The sequence below is a fragment of the Felis catus genome, chromosome B1 (assembly GCF_018350175.1).
Source record: "Felis catus isolate Fca126 chromosome B1, F.catus_Fca126_mat1.0, whole genome shotgun sequence".
NCBI lineage: Eukaryota > Metazoa > Chordata > Mammalia > Carnivora > Felidae > Felis > Felis catus.
Window position 1 is genome coordinate 49,302,629 of NC_058371.1, and position 24,131 is coordinate 49,326,759.

The 24,131-nt window shown below is 43.0% G+C and overlaps 1 protein-coding gene and 1 long non-coding RNA gene across 14 annotated transcripts in view; one reads left to right on the top strand and one right to left on the bottom strand.

Annotated features, from left to right (window-relative positions):
• Positions 1-4,118: 4,118 nt before the first annotated feature.
• Positions 4,119-24,131, bottom strand: part of NUGGC (nuclear GTPase, germinal center associated) — a 56,325-nt gene continuing 36,312 nt past the window's right edge. For 11 of the 13 annotated variants that reach the window (XM_019828607.3, XM_019828604.3, XM_003984831.5 and 8 more), the window contains 9 exons: positions 23,007-23,112; positions 21,664-21,797; positions 17,127-17,291; positions 13,242-13,399; positions 11,384-11,522; positions 9,864-9,972; positions 9,025-9,161; positions 6,686-6,776; positions 4,119-4,362 (listed from right to left, as the gene is read on the bottom strand). In XM_019828607.3, coding sequence (XP_019684166.2) covers positions 4,223-4,362; positions 6,686-6,776; positions 9,025-9,161; positions 9,864-9,972; positions 11,384-11,522; positions 13,242-13,399; positions 17,127-17,291; positions 21,664-21,797; positions 23,007-23,112 — 1,179 coding nt within the window. In that variant the 3' untranslated portion in view covers positions 4,119-4,222. The remainder of the gene's footprint in view (positions 4,363-6,685; positions 6,777-9,024; positions 9,162-9,863; positions 9,973-11,383; positions 11,523-13,241; positions 13,400-17,126; positions 17,292-21,663; positions 21,798-23,006; positions 23,113-24,131) is intronic. The other 2 variants (XM_019828608.3, XM_023252630.2) reach the window with 2 other exon arrangements.
• Positions 4,660-19,576, top strand: LOC102902134. Its single transcript, XR_002155834.3, has 4 exons — positions 4,660-6,269; positions 10,685-11,329; positions 13,050-13,403; positions 19,333-19,576. It is a non-coding gene; the product is annotated as an uncharacterized LOC102902134 (long non-coding RNA).

Below are 24,131 nucleotides of genomic sequence, written 5' to 3' on the forward strand. Positions count from 1 at the left end.
TTCTTTTATAGTATCTATTCTGTTGCTAATCCCATCTGAACATTAAGTTCCTAATCTCCAGAAGTTTTCTTTGGGTCTTTTTAATTTCTTCTATTTCTCTCATTATATTAATACTTTATCCCATCCTCTTGAGCATTCAGAGTAAATTTATAATAGCTATTTTAATATCCCTGTCTACTAATTCTATCACCTGTGTCATTTCTGGCTCTCTTCTATTGATTTTTCTCTTCATTATGGGTCATATTTCCCTGTTTTGTTGCATGCCTAGTAATTTTTGTTTTAATGCTATACATTGTGGATTTTCCATTTTTGGGTGCTAGAAGTTTTTATTCCTTTAAATGTTTTTGTGTTTTGTTCTAGGATGCAGTTAATTGTAAAGATTTTGATCCTTTTGAGGCTTGTTTTCAATCTCTGTTAGGTGGGTTCACCACAGCCTTTGGTCTAGGGCTATCTTGGACCCACTACTAAGGCAACATTCTTCTGAAGTCTCTACTTGATACCCCATGTGTAAGAAGGTCTTTCCACTCTAGCTACTCCTAACTTGTTGCAGGATCTGGGGATTCTTCTGCCTGCTCCTTTCTGGTGGTTGTTTCTTGGTAGTTGCACGTACTAATCTGTATTCAGTTAAAGATTCAAGAGATCTCTGCTTCATATATCTGGAGCTTTCTGTCTGTAAGCTCTCTTCCCCACAGTAATCTACCCTATGAATTCTAACCACCTTGGACTCCCCAAACTCTGAACTCTTTCTCTTCAAGTCAGGGAGACCTCCAGGCTGTTTGGGCTCCCCCTCCCTGTACACTGGCCTGGAAATTCTATGTAGGCAGCAGGAAGGGGCAATTATAGGGCTTACGTTGTTTGTCTCCCTTCTTCCAGGTATTATTGTCCTGTACTATTTTCCTATATCTGAAAACTGTTGTTTCATAAATTTTGTCTGGTTTTTTAGTAGCTTAACACCAGAGGGTAAATTTGGTCCCTGTTGCTCCATCATGACTGGAAGCAGAAGTCTTCCACATCCCTTACTTGAAAAATAAAAGGTGAAATGATGTAAAGCACAATCAAACTGTGTGTTTAGAAGTCTAAAATGACAAGGACTTGAACTCACCTACATGGATGAATACTTGTTTATCTCACTTAGGCAAAAAAAATGTTAAAATAAAAATGGAAGGATTTAAAATCCTAGGATTTCAAAGCAGCAAAAGACTTTTTTAAATCATCCAGTTCACTTCCTTCATTTGGTATATGAGGAAATGAAATCTTAGAGATGTTAAGGAACTGTCAAAAGTCATTTTAGTACAGGGTAGAGGTGGGATCACAACTCAAGTCTCCCAACAAACAACCACTAAACAATTCCACCTCTATTCTGCCCCCAAATAACCATTTTCCAGTGCCATTAAATACATGTGTCAATACTTTGTAAGCATTATTTCAAATATCCTGACAATTTTATAAGTGTCAAGGTAAGTATTACTAATAACGCCATTTTACAGATAAGCTCACACAATTTAAATAATTTGTCCAGTAGTTCTCAAAGTGTGGCCCTTGAAACATTCCTGGGGGTCTCCTAGGTCAAACTATTTTTGTGATAATATTAAGATGTTGTTTGTATTTTTTTTAACCATGTTGACACTGGCACTAAAGATTTAAAAACAAAGGTGGGTAAAACCACTTGCGCCTTAGCATGAACCAAGGTAGTGGCACCAACTATACAACAACTATTGTATTTTTCACTGTGTACTTTCAGTTAAAAATAAAAGCAAGTTTCACTTAAGAATGTTTCTAATGAAACAGTAAAGCTATTAGTTCCATTAATTATTGGTCCTTAAATAGATGCTATTTTGTTATTTTGTGTGACCAAAAGGGGAGCACACTTAAGGCACTTCTATTACCTCAAAGAAAAACACTTGAATGGTTGATTTGTAAGCTGAACTTGACTTTTTTCCCCACAGAATCTATTTTTACTTGAAATAATGATTGACAAACTATGGTTAATCATACTTGGTTATGTGGTAGACATTTTCTCAAAAATAAACAAAATACCTATCACTTCAAAGAAAGCAACTGACAATATTTGTTGCAATCATAAGATAAACTTTTAGGAACAAAATAGAATTTTATAAAACTTATATCCTCTACCATGAACTTGACAAGTTCTCTTTTTATTTATTTATTTTTGAAAGAGGGAAAGGGAGAGACAAAACATGAGCAGGGGAGGGGCAGAGACAGAGGGAGACACAGAATCTGAAGCAGGCTCCAGGCTCTGAGCTGTCAGCACAGAGCCCAATGCAGGGCTTGAACTCACAAGCCATGAAATCGTGACCTGAGCTGAAGTTGGACGCTTAACTGACCCAGGTGTCCCAAACTTGACAGCTTCTTGAAAAATCCTTCAAGACTTTCCTGATTAAGTTGGTAGAGATATTAACAAATATGATTTTTTTAGTATATTATATAGTGAAATGTGTCAACACTTGGAAGATCTGCTTAATTCAGTGAACAAATATTTTCAAAATGACCAATGCCACAAAATCATCCTTTGGTAAAAGATACATTCAAATTGTGAGATAGAAATGCAATTTGATGTAACAGAATATGACAAAGTTTACCAATATGGTTTCAGATTCTATACTGCGACTAACCTTTAAGAAACTATCTTAGAATAGTTAAGAAACTATCAAGATTATTGTATCAAAGAAAAATATACAAAAATTATCTGAAAAGGCTACTAAAATACTCTTCCAGGGGCGCCTGAGTGGCTTAGTCAGTTAAGAGTCTGACTCTTGCTTTCAGCTCAGGTGATGATCTCACAGTTTTGGGGCTTTGTGCTGACAGCAGGGAGCCCGCTTGGGATTCTTTCTCTCCCTCTCTCTCTGCTGCTCCCTCCATTTGTGCTCACTCTCTTCCTCAAAATAAATAAACAAATTAAAAAAAAATAAGTAAATAAAATATTCTTCCATATTCTAACTCTATACCACATGAATCTATATTTTCTTCATATACGTCAACCAAACACATGTCCTGACAGAAGCAGAAACAGATACAAGAATCCAGCTGTCTTTTATTAAGTCAGAGAGTAAAGAGATTTGCCAAAGTGTAAATAATGTCACTCTTCTCACTAAATTTTTTGAAAATGGTTTTTTCATAAAAATATGTTTTGGGGGCGCCTGGGTGGCGCAGTCGGTTAAGCGTCCGACTTCAGCCGGGTCACGATCTCGCGGTCCGTGAGTTTGAGCCCCGCGTCAGGCTCTGGGCTGATGGCTCAGAGCCTGGAGCCTGTTTCTGATTCTGTGTCTCCCTCTCTCTCTGCCCCTCCCCCGTTCATGCTCTGTCTCTCTCTGTCCCCAAAAAAATAAACGTTGAAAAAAAAAATTAAAAAAAAAATATATGTTTTGGGGGGGGGTGCCCAGGTGGCCAATTGGTTAAGCATCTGACTCCTGATTTCAAGCTCAGGTGATGATCCCATGGTCTGTGAGTTCAAGCCCCACATTGGGCTCTGCACTGACAGTGCAGAGCCTGCTTGGGATTCTCTCTCTCTTTGTCTCTCTGCTCCTCCCTCACTCGTGTTGCCTCTCTCTCAAAATAAATAAACTTAAAAATACATTTTTGTATTAATATGTAATAAGTTTAAGTGAATTAGTAAATAATTGTTTCCAATTGTTCTCAGTTTTAATTTTGAATACAGTAAATACCAATAGTTATAACCCACACAAACAAGTGTGTAGGGTCCTGAGATCAAAATGTTTGAGAAGCGCTGACCATAAATAACACTCCTGGGAAGTGGTAAAGCCAGGTCTCTCATCTGTTCTCTAATTCATGTTGTTTCCATGGCACAATGTTACTTCCTTACCCAAAAGAGTCATAGATATTAAAATGGGAAGTAGAATTAGGCCCCTAAAGCTTTATTTTGCAACGCTTTTTTCCATAATAGTTAAGTTGTTCAATGTTTTGATATTTTTCTTTGCGGAAGCATGAGCTTCTTGTCCCTAAAATTTTAGAACTCCATTAGGAATTCAAGATGATGCTTTCTGGCTACAGAATACAAAGGAAGTAATGTTATTCAGCAGTCAGCTTATGCCAGAAGTAACAGTATTTTGAGTTTTATGTTGTATATAAAGTCCAAACAGTTGGGAGATATTCTTTATTAGATTTTTAAAAACACAAGTAACTCTGGTTGTTTGGCTCCAGGCTTGTTTTTCATCTACTTGGTGCTAAGCCCTATGAATTATGTTTATGATTTGGGGGGAACAACTTTGCTTGGGGACATCTTCAGAAGGAAATCCTGCATGCCTCTCCGTAGCACCGCGTTCTCAGCCACCTCCCTCAGGCCTCTGTGTAGCTTCTCCATCTCCTTGTATTCACTTTTGACGTCTACACAAGAGCAGAAAGCATGCATCAGGAGCTAGTGTCCTTTTCAGAAATGTCCCCAGAAAACAGACCTCCTGAGAATCTTGCTAGGACCTGGGTCACTTGTCCCAGAATGTGACATCTGGAATGGACTTAGAGATCAGATGGTCCATCTGATCAATTTATTGTATAAAAAGCCTGATCAAACTGGGCACTCTGGCTCTTAAGGCTTATCTCAGCATAGCAGTCACCCTTCAAAAGAAACACAAACCAACACATAAAATGATGTAGGAAATCACCGAGTCTTCACAAGAGCTCAGGGGAAGGAGATACCAAGCCCACCTACACAACAAACCTCCCCCTCAGTCCTCTCCAGGCTTCTCTCTCCTTCCCCTGATCCCCCTGCTCCCAGCAGTTCTCATTCTAAGTGAATTTGCTGTTTTGACATCTCAGCTCGGGTTTTCACGTTGTGATCTGCAATCATATATCCTTATAATGGCTAATTTTATGTGTCAACTTGTCCGGGCTATGGTGTCCAGTTATTTGGCCAAACACTATTCTGGATGTTTCTGTGAACATATTTTTGGATGAGATTTACATTTAAATCATTAGACCTTGAGAAAAGCAGACTGTCCTTTACAATGTGGGTGGGCCTCATCTAATTAGTTGAAGGCCTGGCTAGATCAAAATCTTGGTCTCCTCCAGGAAAGAGGGAATTTCCATTTTACTATTTTAATTTATATTCTCACACATCTTTTTACCAACCAAGTAATACTCAGAGCAGAGACTGTTCTAGACCTCTGTCCTCTGGCACAGTACTCCCTCATAGTATATATTTTATTGTTGATGGGAAGAAAGGGAAATGATCTTAAATTATGGCAGGAGCAATTTACATTAAACTCAGGGGAACATTTTTGTGTGTGGGAGACCTAGATAGTTGGAAGACCTTTGGTGAGCAGGAGTTCTTTAAGGAAGACACAACTGGATGACTGTAATCTTAAAACAGGCTCTTGTGAAGGCCTAGACAGAAGGTCATGAGAGAGTTCCATAAAGTAGAGTGAGAGGGTGTTGTATCACCTTCCCAAGAGACCATTAGGAACAGGTTAGATGTCTGTCTAACCAACCTAAGATGGGGAATAATCATTTCCACAGCAAGAGATATGTGTAAGACAGATGGTTAGAAGCAGCAACTGTGGCTTTTACTTTAGAAATAGCTCCGACCACTTTCACCATGACATATCCAATGATATACAGCAATGGCATCAGATCCATTTTTTTCCCAGCAGGCACTTGTGCGCAGAGTTTAACAATTAAAAGGCACAAAACATATGGAGTGAAAAATAAGTCTCCCATCCTCTGTGTCCTCCAGGCTCCTAGTTCCTCTCCTTAGAGACAACCAGTGTGGACAGTTTCTTGTGTATCCCATGGAAATTTGTATGCATATACATACGTGTTTCCTTTTCTTCTCTCACAGATGGCAATGTATTCCACACAGTTTTTCACCTTGCTCTTTTTCACTTTACATGTTTTGGAGATTGTTTCACACCACTAACTCTGTATAAAAAGCCACTTTATTCTTTCTAACAATTGCACGGTCCTCCCCTAGTTGTGTACCTAAGTTAACTTAACCAATGCTCTACTGATGGATATTGGAGTTGTTCTAATGTTTGCCATCCTAAAACAATGGTGCCCTGAATAACCCTGTCCACGTGCCATTCTTCTCATGTATGTGCATTTTTGACTTGACTACAAATGTCCCAATTGCTTTTTGTATCAGTTTATACCCTCCAGTTCACACCAGGAGGCCTGGGGGAGCTCATGACATGGAATAGAGATGGTTGCTGGCAGCTGCTGTTGCATTCTCAGGCTCCTGGTCCATGAAGAGAAACCTTTCTCTACCACCAGCAGGATATGAGGCTTTTCATGAAAAGGTACATACTCAAAACAATGGATTTATGGAGACTGCAGAGCAGAGGTATCGATTTGAATTTGCCACTTTCCAGCCACAGATCCTTGGGCACATAATCTAACCTGAGTCTCTGTTTCTGCGTGTGCAAAAGGGAGCAATAGCATCTCCCTCTGAGGGCTAACATGAGAATTATCCGAGATGCTGCACACAGAGCCCGAGTATAATGCATGGTCTTGGGCAGGTGCTCGGCAAAGGGTGGGGTAGTCATTGTTTTCATCATCATCATCATCATCATCATCATCATCATCATCGTCATCATCATCTCTATCCCATCCCCTGGAAATTCTTCCTAATTGATTTCTTTAAATCCAGCAAAGAGCAACCACAGCTAGGGGTGCCCACAAGGTCATCGCTTATGCAAAAGTTTTATGTATTTACCTGCAAGCTCCTTGTAGAGACCATCCCCCTGGGATGAAGCAAGGGTCAGCATGGTGGCGATACTTCCCTTCACCTTCTCCGTGATTCCATTCTATATAACAAAGCATGGTCATTCTGTTAGGAAGGCACAGTCCAAGGAAAAGTTATCTTAGGAAAGGGACCCCAACCAATCCCCCACAAATTGTGCAGACTGGGGGTGCCAAAATCAAAGTCAGTTCCAAGAGTGGGCTACTTTAGAGTGCAGCAAGTGGCTCAGGAACCCTCAGAGCAACATTTCTGTGGGGTCCTACTTGTCTCAGCATCTCCTTTCCTGTCTATCAAGATTCATATGTGATGGGACCTCTCTGGTGCTGACCAATTGAGTCAGGAGCAAAGGAGGCTTCATGGAGGGGGGGGGGAGGGGCAGTGGGGAGAAAACAGCAATCACAGAGATGGAAAAAGAGAAAAAGAGCTGGTCACTAGCCCGCGATGCTATCGTGCATTTAGTCACTGGAAAGATGTTTATTGAATACCTGCTTTGTGCCGCACATCATATTTGACATTCCTGATTCTTCGTCCCAACTGCCTGAGAAATTTCTTCTTTCTTATATCAGTCCTTCTATGAATGCAAACAGTTTTCCCTCTTCTAACCATCTCTTGTCTACCTCTGAAAAACACCTGACTCTTTCATCTAGACTGACATAGTATTTTGAGCCTGGGTCTCCTGACTCTTGTTTTTTTCTTCAACACACCAGGCCAAGAACCCTAAGCTCTAGTCCCAGCTCTAGCTGTGAGCCTTGAGCTAGTAACACAGGCCCTCTGGGCTTCAGCCTCCTTGTCCATAAGATCAGGGAATGGGGTCACTCTGTGTCTTTGCCCACTTTCAACTTCCCACATTTCTGTCATTTAAGATGCATTTGTATATGATCAACGTACTAATCATTTTTTTTAGTGGCATTGTTTTCGGGGGGTATGATAAGAACTAATTTCTTAAAGTTTATTTATTTTTGAGTGAGAGAGAGAGGGGGCATCAGCAGGGAAGGAGCAAAGAGAGAGGGAGAGAGACAATCCCAGCAGGCTCCGTGCTGTCAGAGCAGAGCCCAACGCAGGACTTGAACCCACAAACCATGAGATCATGACCTGAGCCAAAACCAAGATTCGGACGCCTAACCAACTGAGCCACCCAGGTGCCCCAGGGCCAATTTCCATATACCAAATGGGGACTGCATGCTGTAGAGTTTGGCCAATTTTATGCAAGTATTTGTAGACTATGATAACATATTAAATGAAAGAAAGTAAACTGCTACTGGCAAACAAAACACCTCTTAGCTCATTCTGAGAGAAATTGTACACTTTGTATTATAGAGAATGGTATTTTTCCAAAACTGCAGTGGGGTGGGGTAGGGGTCTGGGTGGGGGACACAAGACTGAGCTTAAGTAAGTTGCAGACATTTCAGGAAGTAGGTTGGTTGAGAGGTGAATGGAAATAACAAGTAGCCAGCTTAGGAGAGGGTCAGCTAAGTCTGGACTGAGGCAGAAGAATTTGGAAATGCACATGGCCATGAAGAGGCCAACAGTGGCTCGGACTAAAACAAAGAATTTTTATTACTTGGGAGGGGGGTGGCAAGCAAAGAGACCCAGAGCTGAGACAAGATGACTCAAGTGTACTTGACAGAAGCATTAGGTTCAAGGAAACTCTTAGAACTGTTTTCTGAGATAGAATCGGACCTAATCTATGCTAGGTGTCAAAGGTGACTGACCTATGATAGTTTATTGGCATTTATTTATTGATGTTTCATGTAGACTAGACATTTCCCTCATTTCAAAAAATCCATCTGGAGATTATGCTATTGTCAGAGACGGAGACGCTGGAGCTGGGTTACCTAGTCCCAAACCTGGCTCTACAACTTAGTAACTATGTGGCCTGTCGCTATACCTCTCTCTCTCTCTACCTCAGTTTTCTTATCTGTAAAATGAGAACAATAATAGTCCCTACCTCCCAGGCTTGCTGGGGGTTAAGTGAGCTATGTCAAAAGCTTAAGGACCCCTATTACCGTGGTTCAGCTGGTGACCTGGTAAAGAGGAAAGACAGGAGAGAGAGCCGGAGGGGCTGCATTTCTGAAGTCACAGTCCCAGAGAGACCCCAATACCAGGATGCAGTGGTGGGGAAGGGGGAATGCCAAGTGGCAGCTGGCCTCTTCTTCTGGCATCATAGGCATCAGTTGGGGCCACTTTACAGAAGGTATCAGCTCTTTTTGGACCCGAATGACTACCACCTCTTCCACCGTCCGCCCCTGCTTCTTTGGCTCCCTCCAAGAAGCCTCTTTGGGGCTGGAATTCAGACTGTGGGTGTTGAATACCTTCAGTTGTTGAAATTGGTGCTGCATTCTTTCTTGAGCCCTTTCAAACATGCCCTCGGCCACCTGCCGGTCCACCCCTCTCCTGATGACGTCTTTCATTCTCTCACACGCTTTTTTGCCAGCGATCTGAGCGGCCTCTGGCAAAAATGATAGCTACAGTCACACCACAACAAGGACTTGCAGAGAAATCTTTAGCATCAGAAAGAAAGGCAAGCAAACAAACAAAAACTATGTATGCACACATATATGTATGTGTACACAGACACACACATACATACGGACATACACACACATATATTCATATATGTGGCACCATTTTCCACACAGTGGAAGTTGTTTAATCATAATATGATACAAAAGATCAGCACTCTCAGAATTTAGATAACTGTCATTCAGAAAATCTAATGGATGAATTAAGCAGAAGTTTACAAAATTCCCATGCACCCCCCCCCCCACGACCAGAAAAAAACAATGGGACCGCCAAAACAAGAAGGAGCTGGAAGGTAGGTTTACAAATGCTTAAAGGGAATAAGAATGAGAATCAGATAGTGGATTCAATAGTTTAACCAGGTGAGATGCAGCGAGGAGAGGAGAAGCAGGGTGAATAGACACAGGGTGGGCAGAAAGCACTGGAACCACCCAGATAAAACTGATTCATGGGTCACCTGTCCCCTGACCCTTAAAGTTATTTGGTTTTCAATTTGTGGACTAAGAGTATGAGAGGGATTTAGGACGCAGGAGGACAAATACTTTGAGAGGAGAGCAGAAGAAAAGGACGCTGAAGGAGCTGACAGAAAGACCCCAGAGGAAATAGACATGTCGCCCTCTGGAGCGCCCACCTTCATAACAGGGCTTCAGGTCGCTCTGAACAGAGGTGGTGAGAGACTCATAGATCCTCCTCTTCTTTCTGAGGATGTAATCTTCCAGGCCTCCCAGGATGGCACTTATCTGAGAATCCACATTAACAAAAGGCCATTTGTGACAATTCCTTCGATAGAAGTGGGTGTTCCTGTGTGTGGCCACCATTTCCTTCTGCTTTATGTTATGCTTGGCTGTTTCCATGTCATTTCCCCAATGAGGCTGTGAGCTTCTCATAGGCAGGAACTCTGTCTTAGCATCTTTATATCCCAAAGTGTTTCCTACCATGCCTGGCACTTACAAATGACTCAAATATTTGCTGAGTTGAACTCAGGCACGTGCAAGGTGGTCAACAGGCCCTCTTAGGGGGAGGATGTGAGAACAGGATAGTTCTCTAGTGTTGCTGTGTAATTCGGGCTGTGCTTGTGCTATGGGCTGAACATTCGTGTCCACCCAAAATTTGTATGTTAAAACCCTAACAGGGGCGCCTGGGTGGTGCAGTCGGTTAAGCGTCCGACTTCAGCCAGGTCATGATCTCAAGATCCGTGAGTTCGAGCCCCGTGTCAGGTTCTGGGCTGACGGCTCAGAGCCTGGAGCCTGTTTCCGATTCTGTGTCTCCCTCTCTCTCTGCCCCTCCCCCGTTCATGCTCTGTCTCTCTCTGTCCCAAAAATAAATAAAAACGTTGAAAAAAAAAATTTAAAACCCTAACCCCCAAGGTGATAGCATTAGGAGGTGGGGCCTTTGGGAGGTGACTAGGTCATGAGCAGGGAGCCCTCATAATTGAAACTATTCCCTTTACAGAAGAGACTCTAGCAAGTTCCTTTGCCCCTGCTAAGGTGAGGTGATGGTGAGAAGACCATCATATATGAACTGGGAAGTGGACCCTCACCAGCCACCAACTCTGCCTGTGCCTTGACCTTGTACTTCCAGCCTCCTGTGAGGAATAAATTTCTGTTGTGTATACCCTACCTCATTTACAGCATTTTGTTATAGCATCCTGAATAGACTAGACAGGCTAGAGGAAAATGGGTCACAGACAAGAGTCTTGAGGACTCAAAACTAACAAATGATGTACAAAAAAAAAAAAAAAAGACTCTTCTTTAAGCTTCATTGCTGTGAATAATGACTTCATAATATTGGCAAAAATGATTGAAGGTCAGTTACAAGTGGATGTTATAGGTGGATTCAAATGTTTGTGCCTCTAAAGATTCTTTGAATATTCTTCTTGGGAACTGAGTCTCCTTTCCAACCTCGGCACTTACTGCTGGTTGCTTCCCAGGGGCATAGAGCTGGCTTGGTGTCCCGTCCTACATCCTCATGGCAGTCTAAGGGCCACCCCACACCCTGTGTGTCGTGTCTCACAGCACTTGCTACAAGACGTGCCCAGACCTTGGCACTCCAGGAGAGCAGGGGGGAGAGACACGCAATACTTCTGGAATCCTGCTGGTAAGAAAGCCACTGCCCAACGTCACTGCCCTCTTCGTTTTACAGGGATCTTACCTCCTGGATCAGAAAACTTTTTTTGTGACTATCATATTTCCAGCCACTTCTTATTCCAATTTCCATCATTTTCTCCTGTAGAGAGTGCTTAAAAGCTTCTACGTGAGGCAGCAATGCTGACCCATTGGGCTTTCCAGCTCTACAGAAGAAACAGTATAAAACGTTAAGAGACAACGTGGCCACCATGGGGCTAAAACAAAAGGAAACTAGCTGGTATCCTTTTATTCACTTTTAAGACAGGGGGATGAGAACGAATAGGTACTGAATTCCTACTGGTGCCAGGCACTGTTCTGTGCCAGGTACTGCACCTAAAAGTCTGTGAAACCCATTTTACAGACAAGAAAACTGAGGTTCAGAGAAGACAGCTGTTGTGTTCACAGTCACAAAGCTAGCAAGTGGCAGAGCCAGGCTACTTTGTACAGTGATCTGTTTAGCCTCAAAGGTCAGTCTTCCCACTGCCCAGGTGTTTCCATTTGAAAGTGTGGGACTTAAACTACATTTTTTTTAATGTTTATTTATTTTGAGAGAGAGAGAGAGAATGAAGGAGAGAGACAGAGAGACAGAGGGAGAGCAAGAATCCCAAGCAGGCTCTGGGCTCTCAACTGCAGAGCCTAACATGGGGCATGAGATTGTGACCTGAGCTGAAATCAAGAGTCGGATGTTCAAAGGGCTGAGACACGCAGACACCCCTGAACTACATTTTAAAAGATGGATAAGATTTAGGGAAGTGAAAACAAGGAAGGGCTATTCCCCATGGGGACAACGTAGTGAACAAAATTTTCAGAACACCCCAGGAGGAAGAAGCAGCAGGTTATAGAGGAGAGAGCATAGACTTGAACTCCTAGCTCTCTACTTAAGAGCTGACTGACATTGGGAAAGCTGTCCAAAGTCCTCTAAATCTCAGCTTGTCCACTTGTAGATAGACAGAAGGCCCTTCAGAGGGTTATTGAGAGGATCTGATGAGATCCTGTGCGCACAGAGCTTAGCACAGTTCCTGGTACATCTCGCTTGCTCTTTGCTACCCTCCAGGCTGGCTGAAGCAGGAGGCTGGTACTGAGCAACAGGACTGGGATAGAGTGGAAAGGCCAGTTAGAGGCAGGTGGGATGTCTTGAATGCCGTTGTAAATAATTTGGAGTTTATCCTACAGACTTGTAAACTGAGATAGGGTAGATGGAATGGCATGACCCCAAAGGAGTTAAAGGAAGGTGGGGGCAGAGTAGGGGAACACCGAGTAAGAATCAAGCAAAGGTAGAATGGTTCGAGCAGCAGCAGGTGGTGAAATGCCAGAGGCCAAGTAAGGAGGCTGGGGCAGGCTCTTGCACTAAGGGATTAGGAAATTCTGTTTCTGTAGGTGGAGAAAAGGATTAGAGGTCAAGGAAGGAGGGAAGGAGGAGGCACCATGAAGCTCAGACAGCTAGTAAGTCAGCAAGCCTGCAGTATGTCAAAAACAAACACAGAGTCATCAGTCAGCCACTTTGCAGTTCTGCATTTGGGGAAATTTGCAAAGGCCATGTGTTTGCTTAACTCCACACTCTCCAACCAAAATAACCTGTCCTGGGCTCAGATCCATAAGAAAATGTATCCCTTGCTGCATGTATGAGATATTTGAAAAATAATGGGAATCATAATATTAGTCTAAAAGTAACATCTCCATCTGTACTCCAGGTCGCCACGAGAAATTAACTAACCAAACCAAGAAGGCTTTTGTGTTTTTCCAGAGACTAAGCTTTCCTCCTCAAGTTGCAAGCTACTCTTCACGCTTCCAGATCCAAAGTACAAATTCTTATAAAGCGGAGACTCCAGCCCAATGCTCTTCAGATGTTTGTTCACGAAGGGGCAAGAGAAAGGATCTTTTACCTAAAAATGCCTCCAAAAACGGGATCGATCTGGTCATAGATGGGCTGAGTGATGGCTTCGTTCAGATCTATTCTTGCAAGAGTCCTGGAGGCATAGATGCCATTTTTCAGGCAAACAGCTTTCAGAGTCTGATGAAAGCCCTGGTTTCCTCTACTCCTCTAGGTAATTAAACAATAAGTTAATAGAGTTAGTAAACATTAACTACAATGTCACAGGATCAGAACTGTATTGCCTTTGGCCACAGGCTATGACCAAGAATCACAGGGAAGAGAAGGGACAGCTTCATGTTTCAGCATACTCTTGAGCCAGACAGAGGGCACAGCAGTCACGCCTGAGTTGGCGGCTGCCCTGGCTTCCGGAGCGTCTTGTGCTTCCTTGATCACAAGTCTCCTCATACAGTTTCTATTTATCTGTTTACTCATTGCGCTTCTCTACCAGAACAGCTGCTCGTCGTGGACACAAACAGTGTCTTATCTGCCTTGATGTTCTTACCATCTGGCAACAGCATAAGTAAGTAGTGCTTAAATGAACAATTATTAAATGAAAATGTGCTATGACCCTACTGGGAGTATATGTTTCAGACCTTCCAAGCATAGTCCAAGTTTTTAAATACTTTTTGTTGAATGCCTAATAAAATGTAATTTGATTTGTACATTCATAACATTTTTTTCCCAGAGAAATAAATTCAAAAATCAGAGGCAAAAAAATACAATGAAGCTAGAGCCACATGAGACATTGATAAATCTTAGCCAGATGGTGATTCTTAGTAAGGGGAATAAAAATATATTTGCACTGACCAAAATTTTAGTGGAGGTCCTTGTGATCAATCAATGATATATGCTTTAAGGAAATCTGTTTCATGTGCATGGTCATGTAGCATAATACAATTGGCATCATACTATATATATATATATATATATATATATATATATATATATTTATTTTAATATTTTGCTCTTTTCACTTAATAGTATAACATGAACATTTCCTCAAGTCATTGTAAATGCCTGCAAAAATTGTTTCAATAACCACATAATATCATGTGGATGTATCCCAATTTATTTTACCATTCTCTTCTGGTTAGATATGTAGGTTAGTTTACTATGTTACATAATAATATGATGGTAACATATAATGTTTGCCCAAATTTCTGATCACAGAGGAAAGTGTCCTATCCAAGACATCTCAGACATGTCTGTAGTTACAGAGAAAAACACCATTTAAGAACTGGTGAGACAGGGGACAGTTCACGGGATGACACCCTAGCGAAGGTCTGAAGATGTTCCTTCTATGAGCAAATTGTCTCAAAGGAATGGTCTCCGCTTTGTGCCTTTGCTTTCTCAGAACCTACTTACTCACTTTTGGTGATCTGGGATCTTTTACCATCATATAGAAACAGTTCTCCCCAGAGTCACTTACTTACCCCAGGCCTGATGAAATAAATAAGCAATTATTTATTATCTCTCACCAGCTCTGTGGGTCAGGAATTCAGATATAGCTCAGTTGCTGTTTCACTGTTCACTAGATGGCCAGACTGTGTGGCCAAGGTTAAAAGGCAGATAAACACCACCCAGAAAAGAGACAAGTACATGATTCAAGGTCACTGAGAACAGACAATATTCACACTAGGCTCAGGCAGTACAGCATTTACTTACAGCAAGAGGAGAAAAAGTGTGCACAAGATCCAGCCCTTTGCAACACACGGGTCCCTGTGGCCAGCAGACCCCCTCCACAGCCAATGCAGGTGATCCCACAATATGGGATCCCACAATGTAGAAGGACCCAAGCCCCCCCCCCACAGGATCTGAAATACAGAAAACTGGGAGCTAGCCCAAGGGCCTTGGCCGCCTATACTAAGCAGAACAAAGAACTACACACTGAGCATAAAACAGGGAAGAATATTTCCACACAAGGCGATAAGCCCAGAACAGGCTGTGAGGGCTCTTTATCTCTTGGTAAGGAAGTGGTCCAGGCCCAAGGCCCATTCTTATGTGGCCAAGTGGGGATTGAAAGACCGCATGCATAGGCTGACCTTTCCCAAGAGCGCGCCAGTGCTGGCTCAGGTCTTCTCCATGAGGCTCCGTCAGGCACTGGCTGGGGTTACAGTCACCAGAATGGGGCCAGAGGACCCACTCCTAAGGAGGCTCACTCCAGAGTTGGCAAGGCGATGCTGGTTATTAGACAGACTTCACTACTTTTGTGGGGATTTACAAATGTTGAATCATGTAACTGGTTGGCAATCACAAGTAGCTGCAATCGTTTGCAGAGATGCAACAGGCAAGTGGGTTGGGCATCCAGGCTCTGAAAATAGACAGGCCTACAGTAGATGTGGATCCCATATGTGGCCACGGACGAGTTGTTCAGCCTCTGTAAGGCCATAAAGTGAAACTAATAAGAGTGTTTACCACCTGGAATTGTTGTGAGGACTGAATCAGTGATGCCCAGAGTCAGCATTTCTTCCACGTTTGCTGAAGGCATGAGCGAATGCTCGTGCACATACCACATTCACAGACACTCAGCTGCCCGCTTCCACACGGAAGGCATGCCACCTCCCCTTCTCCTATGTCAGAAATCTGAGAGTCCTCTCTGATGACCCCACGATCATTCCCACTTCTTTACTGTTTTAGCTTTCAGTTTTCTAGTGTTTTCTCTGTCCGATACCAGAGGCATCTCCTTCCCTCTCATCCCAGTCACGTCACATACCTACTGATCTAGATCCCAAAACAAACTCTTACGAAAGCCATGCAGGTAAGAACACCCAGATGAGATCATATGCTAGAAAGGTGGTATCATCTGTGTATATAAAAAAGCCCGCGGAAATGTAGAGCCCCATTACACACCACCTTTTCTCTGCTAACGTTCTAGCTTTCCAACTCATATTAAAACAATGGCAACAACATACAATCTAGGTGCTACTCCCAGCTCTAGATACTTCTGTATCATCTTTGTCACATGAGCAGTGTTGTGCATCACTCTTTACTCTTAACAGGTGTTATGGAGTGAACTATATCCCTCTGAATCAACATGTTCAAGCCCTGACCCTGATGTGACTACATTTGGAGATAGGGCCTTTAGGGAGGTAATTAGGGTTAAACGAGGACTTAACGGGTGGGTCCTGATCTTATTGGACAGCTGTCCTTATACAAAGAGAGAGAGATGCCAGGGAGGCACACATAGAGAAAAGACCATGGGAGAACACAGCTAGAAGGTGGCCTTTTGCAAGCCAAAAACAGAGGCCCCAGGAGAAACCAACCTTGCACTGCTTTGATCTTGAGCTTCTAACCTTCACAACTGTCAGAATAAATGCCTGCCATTTAAACCACCCAGTCTATGATATTTTATGTTATGCAGCCCTAGCCAACTAATACAATACGCCTTTTTCCCCCACCCCTTAGCCTTAGACAAATAAAGCCTGGCACTTACATTTTTATCCCTCAGAAAGCCCATATAAGTAATTAAAAGATAAAACAATTTGCATGCTTAGTGAGAGGGTTCAAGATGTTTCCTTACTGTGTAATCGAATTGACATTTATATCAACCCCGTTAAGATAGGTAGGGCAAGTATTTAGCACCTCATTTTGCAGAAGAAAAAACCTACAAGCTTAAATGGGTTTCAGGCCTCACCCAGGGCTACACAATGGATGATGGGTAGAAAGACCTCAGATCTGAAATTCCAGCTCAACTCCACTGAACCATGCACTCTTTCCTCACCATGTACAATTGGGCAGTTCTCACTACATGCTTTCTTGTATGCAATTTTCACCCTCTCCTCCTCTCTTTTAGCTTTTTAGTTCCTTCAAAGGCCATGGAATAGTGCAAAAAGACCTTGGAGGTAAGGCAGATGTCACCGAATATTACAGGTCCTCCCTGGAAAGGGTCACTCACCACCAGGCATGTCCCGAGGATCCGTCGGTAGGAAGCCTTGGCATTTCTGACTCCTTCTTGCAGAGGCTGTTTAATGTGGGCAAAGCACTGGTCAATGACCTTCTCCAGAAACTGTATCTTCTCTTCCACAAATCTCCGCAGGCCACTCATGTGCAAGAATTCGTTCTAGGGACAAGGGTCAGAGAAGCATAAGGCCACCTCCTCTCTAAGGACACTTTCTCTCAAACTTTGCTTCCTTTATGCTCATCCACCAACACAAGATTTAGCCTGAGCTAATCACCCTCAGATGATTTCTATTGTCCCAGTAAAGCATCTCTCAGTGCACAAATCTCCTTAAGTTTTGTGGATTGGAGAACACAATAAATATATGCCTCCTGCAACTTACTTTGGGCGTGTAAACCATTAGGCTTTTCGAGGGAATAACTAGTAGAATAAAAATCCAATTGCTGTTAAAACATATGTTTCATTGACATCTGATTCTACTAACATTTAGTGGATTTTGACTGGGCACAAAACAGTTTTTGAGGATAGTGTTTCTCAAACTTTAACATGTATGCAAATCACAGGGAGAATTTGGTCAAATCCCAAAACCTGAGATTCTACATTTCCAGCAAGCCCCCAGGTGATGCTGCTCTTCTGGGCCCTGGGCCATACTTTGAATAACAAAGCTACAGGACACAACAATAAAAACAAGGCCTTTTCTTCAAAGGAGAATACAGTCTAATCAAGGAGGAAAAGATCTACTGAAATGATACAAGGGAATACAAATTGGAACCCCTAGGTTCCAAATTGGGAATTGTGTCGTGTTGTCCCCTGTATGAGAATCTTGGGGGACCCCACAGTGCCTGCAGCAGACGGAAGCCATACTACTTAGCTCAGCACTTAAGGCTCTTTATAGCCAGGTCTCAACCAACTTCTCCAGCACCACCAGCTCTCTGTTTGCCCAAGATGTCATCCTATCCCAGGGTATCTGCTCCTGAATGCGCTACCAATTCCCAAATGTGTCATCCCTTTTGTGACCCCATGCCTTTGCACAAGCTTCCCATCCTTCCAGACAAAGCTCCAAAGCACCCATGTGGTGGAACTGGCGCTCTCTTTCCTGTGCTTCCATTGCTTTTCGTACATCCCTGTGTTCCAGCCTTCCTCCTGCTGTGCTATGTCAGTCCCATCCCATATATTCTTCCCTAGACTTGGAACTCACTGAAGGATCCACGGACAGTGTTATTCATGTTTGTTTATTCTGAGGCATGGCACAGGATGTGTGGCTGACAAACAATTTGGAGTGAACGAACGCCCCAGAGAGACTGTTAGACAACGTGGGCTTTTAAATACTATTCCAACGTTTTTTATTTTATTTTTTGGGACAGAGAGAGACAGAGCATGAATGGGGGAGGGGCAGAGAGAGAGGGAGACACAGAATCGGAAACAGGCTCCAGGCTCCGAGCCATCAGCCCAGAGCCTGACGGGGCTCAAACTCATGGACCGCGAGATCGTGACCTGGCTGAAGTCGGACGCTTAACCAACTGCGCCACCCAGGCGCCCCTTAAATTCTATTCCAAATGTGATGACAGAAATAGCTCTCAAATTGATGTGTGACCTTATACAAATGACTGAGCTTTTCTGGATCTTGATTGTATTGAAGTGAATGAGGTTGAATGTTCCAGACAACAGGTGTTCCTCAAACTCCCACACTCTGTAAGTCTTAGAGCAGACGAGTTTTAAAGTTTATGGAGACTATTCAGCTTTCAGCGAACCCTGGGGATTCCCATAGTTTTTCACCAGTAAGAATTCTATAAGCCATACTTTTCTTTCAGAATGCCTTCCGGATTCTTTTGAGTTTTTGGTGTCACTGGTGATCAAAAGGAAATAAGAAAGGAGTCACCAATGGAAACTCTATGGGCAAGATGCTCACAAAGGCTCACCCTCAACAAATCCTTGTTGAATAAACAAAAGAATGATAAGAAAGAGCAGGTCTGGGAATAAAGGAACAATTAGAAGAGGAAAAGCTGGTATTTACTATGAATAAACACAGGGCTCATTCAACACTGAGATGTCATAATGAACTTCCTACTGATTCATAAAATAATGACTAGATCCCTGTTCATTTAAAATCACTAACTATGCAAACTCTCTATTTTTTGGTTTGAATCATAATCTTAAAACTGATATACCACCACATTCTTAGGTTTGATTTTTTTTTTTTCAGAATGCAAAGGAACTGACAAAACTCTTGCCTTCCAACTTTCTATCAATGAACAAAGACTGAGACCAATATCTGAGGCCAAAGAATTTTGAGGGAAAATGCTGGCAAAAGGCTATCTGAAGGGCTACCCGAGAAGCGCCAACCGGCTCCCTGCCCTGTGTTTGCTGTCGCCTACAGTCTGGCTGCAAGGATGGTATTTCATCCCCACACGGGCTGCCCCTCTGCCTCAGCAGAGGAGAGCATGAAGGTCGGGGGGGGGGGGGGGGGCGTACTTCTGAGTTTGATTGCAAAATGCCTTGTCCTTGTGTTTGTAAAACAAACCAACCGCACACGGCACCACATCTGATTTGTTTTCCATCAGCACTTCCAAAAGCAATCTTTTGCTGGGCAGAGAGGCGATTTTCACCCCGAAGAACTTTTTCGGGAAGTTAGAAGGTCAAATGCTTCCCTGGTATTTCAGAGGACAAAGTCAAATTAGAGAATCTCAGATTCCAGGAGGTTGTTTTATGCTTTGTTTTATTTTTTTAGTTTTTGGGTTTTGTTTTGTTTTTTTTTTGTCACAGAACTAAGCCAAAATGAGGCATAAGAAACATGATAAAAAAGACAGGGAACCTCTCTCTATATATCACTTTTATATAGAATTTTTTTAATGTAGATATTTGACCAAAACTGCAGATGCCGTCTACAGTTGGCATTGCTTACTCTTCACATTGAGGTCAGGTCCCCATTATCTGCTCCTCCTGGCCACTCCATGGGGCCAAACTGGGTATACCTACCCACATTCTCAGGACCAGCCCCTTGAACTCTCATAGATCCCTACTGGTTCACTTTCTCTGGCCCTACCTCCTTCTGCATGACAAAAAATTGGACAGTTTGGTTGTGCAAATCTGATGGCTGAAAGCAAGTGTGGAAATAAACACCAACCAAATGAAAACCTGCAAAGGCTATTTATTCAGAACTTGCTGTAGCAAGAGAGTCAGCCACCATCACTTGGGTTTGGCAGAGACTCAAAGGCAAGCAGAGGAGTGGGAAGTCTTCAGGTATGCTCCCATCTGAGGCCGCTGGCACAGGGAAGCTGTGGGTGGGCTAACTAGAAGCAAGGATCCTATATGATTCGGTAGGGTGCATATTTGGCTTCTTTGGCTGGAAGCAGGGATGTAGATTAGGAAAGTTGTCGATTATTAACCCATCAGCCCATTTGGGGCTAATTGTTATAGACATTATTGCTTAGCTTCTTGGAGTCAGATAGCAGTCTGACTCCCCATGAATCTAACTTATAGCAGGCTGCCCTCCCAAGCTCATTATTGTAGATAAGGGGCTGGTTTCCTAGGCAGGTGGCTACAGGCTGTGAGTCAGAGTTCTGATTTTTTTGATTTTTTTAAGTTTATTTATCTTGATAGAGTGAGAGCAGGGGAGGGGTAGAGAGAGAGAGAGAGAAAGAAAGAATCCCAAGCAGGTTCGGCACTGCGAGTGTAGAGCCCAATACGGGGCCAGAACCCATGAACTGTGAGCTCATGACCGGAGCCAAAACCGAGAGTCAGACACTTAAAAAACTAAGCCACCCAGGTGCCCCCAGGGTTCTGGTTTAACATATGACTTCCTACTTGTATATTCAGTCCCTCACAAAGAAGCAGTGCACTTGGTGACTGATTGCAGCAACAGATCTTTCTCCCAAACTCTCCCCAACCTCTAACCTAGCAGCCTATCCATCTTATTTTAGGGTAAAAAAAAAAAAAAAAAGAGCCACCCACCAAAGAGATAAATTTGTCCATTACTATGAGAAAAGTAATTTTGAACTGGCCATTCAGAAGGTCTGCATTCTAGATCATGAAGATAAATACATAAACTCTTCGCTGAATGTCCCTCCTAGATCCCTTCCTCACATTATTTTGCTAGGCTGCTCTGAGTTTGAGATTCTGATGGCACCAAGGCATAAGGGAAATCCATAGACAGATGAAAAAGTTTTTGGACTGGAGCCATTCCTTGGTAGGATAACCAAGAATTGCCAATATTCCACTAGATTGAAACAAATCACTTCTGTTATCACTTAAACACATTCCATCTCCTTCAAGTCTCAGGAGAGGTAAAAGCAGCTGCCGATTGATTTTACATTTTCCTCTCAACCCATGTAAAATATTATTTGTTTCTTTTTTTACTCAAATGTCACAATTTTAACCCCCTAATTATCTTTTTGTCCCCTTTGAATTTCTGGGCTTAGTATCTTCCTTTGATATGAAAAGAAAAATTATCGTAAGTTATTTTTCTAGCTTTGCAAAAGGGAATGTTCTGCTCAGGTTGGGAGGCAGAAAATACATGCACAGGTATCTCTCATACCGGCAGGTTTTCCATGCAGTTGAAACTGTCCGTGAGGAGCAACAGACCAAAGGCTTCAGTAACATACTTGGTCACCATCCTCCTCTTCTTGTCCAAGAGCCTCTTCCTGATATAGCCTCTTAACTTGGGGATTTCTGGAATTCACAGGCAGCACAAACCATTTTAAAAGGCCAGAGTTCACAGCAAATAGAATCCACAAAAATTAACAGATCAGAATGGCAGTCTGAATTAACCACAGTTGAGGTCCTACATGGGCTGACTGCCCACTCACTACACCAGCTTTTCTGAGGGTATTTTCTCCGTGTCTAGGATCAACAATAAGGAAGTTAGCCTCCTAACTCCTAATTTTATTTAGCGGTACAAGTCAAAGTAAGTAGAAAAGTGCAGGCTGCTTAAAAACATTGGCACTTCCCTTTGGCCTGCTACTCACCAGAATAGTTGAATCAAAGGTGCCCACAATCCGAGATACTCAGCTCTTCAGTCCCCCTAGACTTCTCCATCTATATCAAATAACCCTTAACATGAAAACCGCTCATGCCTGCTGTAGAAAGGATGAGAACCTCTGCTGAGTGGGATTCTGGTTTAGAAACTCATGTTAGTCCTAATGCTGTGTTCGTCAGAAGGTAACAGACTCTTCCTACCTTTTCTCCCATTATTCCCATAAGTGGAAATTCTTTTTTTTTTTTTTTTTTTTTTGAGAGAGAGAGAGGGTGAAAATGAGTGAGGGGCAGAGAGACAGAGGGAATCCCACCAGGGACAGAGAGAGAGAGAGAGAGAGAGAGAGAAGCAGGTCTCACCCAAAGCAGGATGCCTGCTAACTCGAAGCAGGTCTCGTCAAGCTCAGGTCCTGCCTGCTTGCCCACTTTTCACTGAGTGCTCTAGTCACACAGACCTTTAGGTTCTTTGGATTTGTACTCACAGCACCATTTAACCAAGCTTTATTTTTACCTTGATGTTTTACACATGGCTTAGTATTTGCTCCTCATGTAGATTTTAAATTCTGACAAGAAAGGGGTCATGTCTTCTGCTTCTTCCTCCTCAGAGACAGAGCATACAACAGAAGCTCAGTAAATACTAATACCTGTAGCTGGGTGAGTGAGGAATCTCAAGCCAAACACTGAGAAAGGACAACCCAATCACTGACCTCTACCAACTCTTGGTAGACTTTGGATGAAAGAGGAATTGTCTCAGGCACCACAATGCAGAGAGAAAAACAAATACATTTGCTAATAGGTACAGAAGCTGTGGCAAGCTGGAAATGTGGCGCAGAAAGTTCTAGAGAGGGAAATTCAGAGCTCAATCTTGAGAATTTTAGAGACTGAGATAAAAAATGTATCAATTACCAGTTTCCTCCTCGGTGAGGAGAGCCTGTTGCCAGTACTCCTGGGCGCTGACTGTGTACACGAGATCGGAGGCTTCCAGAACCTTGGAGTCGGCGGGCAGTTTTCTCTGAAGTGAGAGCGGCACACGGAGAACAGAATACTCAAACATGGTAAAGGAAATAATGCACAGGCCTTACAAGAGCCTTCAGCAAATTTCAGCTCACTAACTTTCGGTGCTGCAACAGCCCCTTAAAGAACACACAACACCTTGTACGTCAGGTCTTCCTATCTGTCCAGGCCTCATAAGGTTGGAAGTTGTAAGAAAACTGCTACATGGAAACTATTCTCTCAGGAGGTAAAAATAGCAGTTTTAGGGGTGCCTGAGTGGCTCAGTAGGTTGTGTCCGACTCTTGATTTCGGCTCAGGTCACGATCTCACAGTTCGGGAGTTCGAGCCCCACGTCACACTCTGCACCAATAGTATGGAGCCTGTTTGCGATTCTCTCTCTCCCTCTCTCCTTCTCTCTCTCTCTCTCTCTCTCTCTCTCTCTCTCTCTGCCCCTCCCTCTCTCTCTCTCAACCCACCCCCAACATAAATAAGATTTTTAAAATAAATAAAAATACGAATTCTAGAAGGAAATGTATAGAGAAAATGGTTTAAAGTGTACCAAAGTGTTCACAGAGGGGAAAAGTACCGCAGGTAAGAAAAAAAGCACAACTCCAGCAAAGGCAGCGATGTGCTGCACCAGCACATGAGAGCCACAGCACACAGCTCTCCCCAACTCCACCTTTAGTGACATCACCCTGGTAGCTTGAAATTGGCAAAGGTAGGAAGCAGCAAGTGCTAGAAATCAGGACTTTTGGGGTTTGCTTCTTTTATTTACTTGTTTGTTTAAACATTTTTAATGTTTATTTATTTTTGAGACAGAGTGCAAGTGGGGAAGGGCAGAGAGAGAGAGGGAGACACAGAATCCACAGCAGGTTCCAGGCTCCGAGCTGTCAGCACAGAGCCCGACGCGGGGCTCAAACTCACGAGCTGCAAGAGAGATCATGACCCTAGTCGAAGTCGGATGCTCAACAGACTGAGCCACCCAGGCACCCCTTCTTCTTTTATTTTTAAACAGAGATCTGGTTGTTATATATTTAC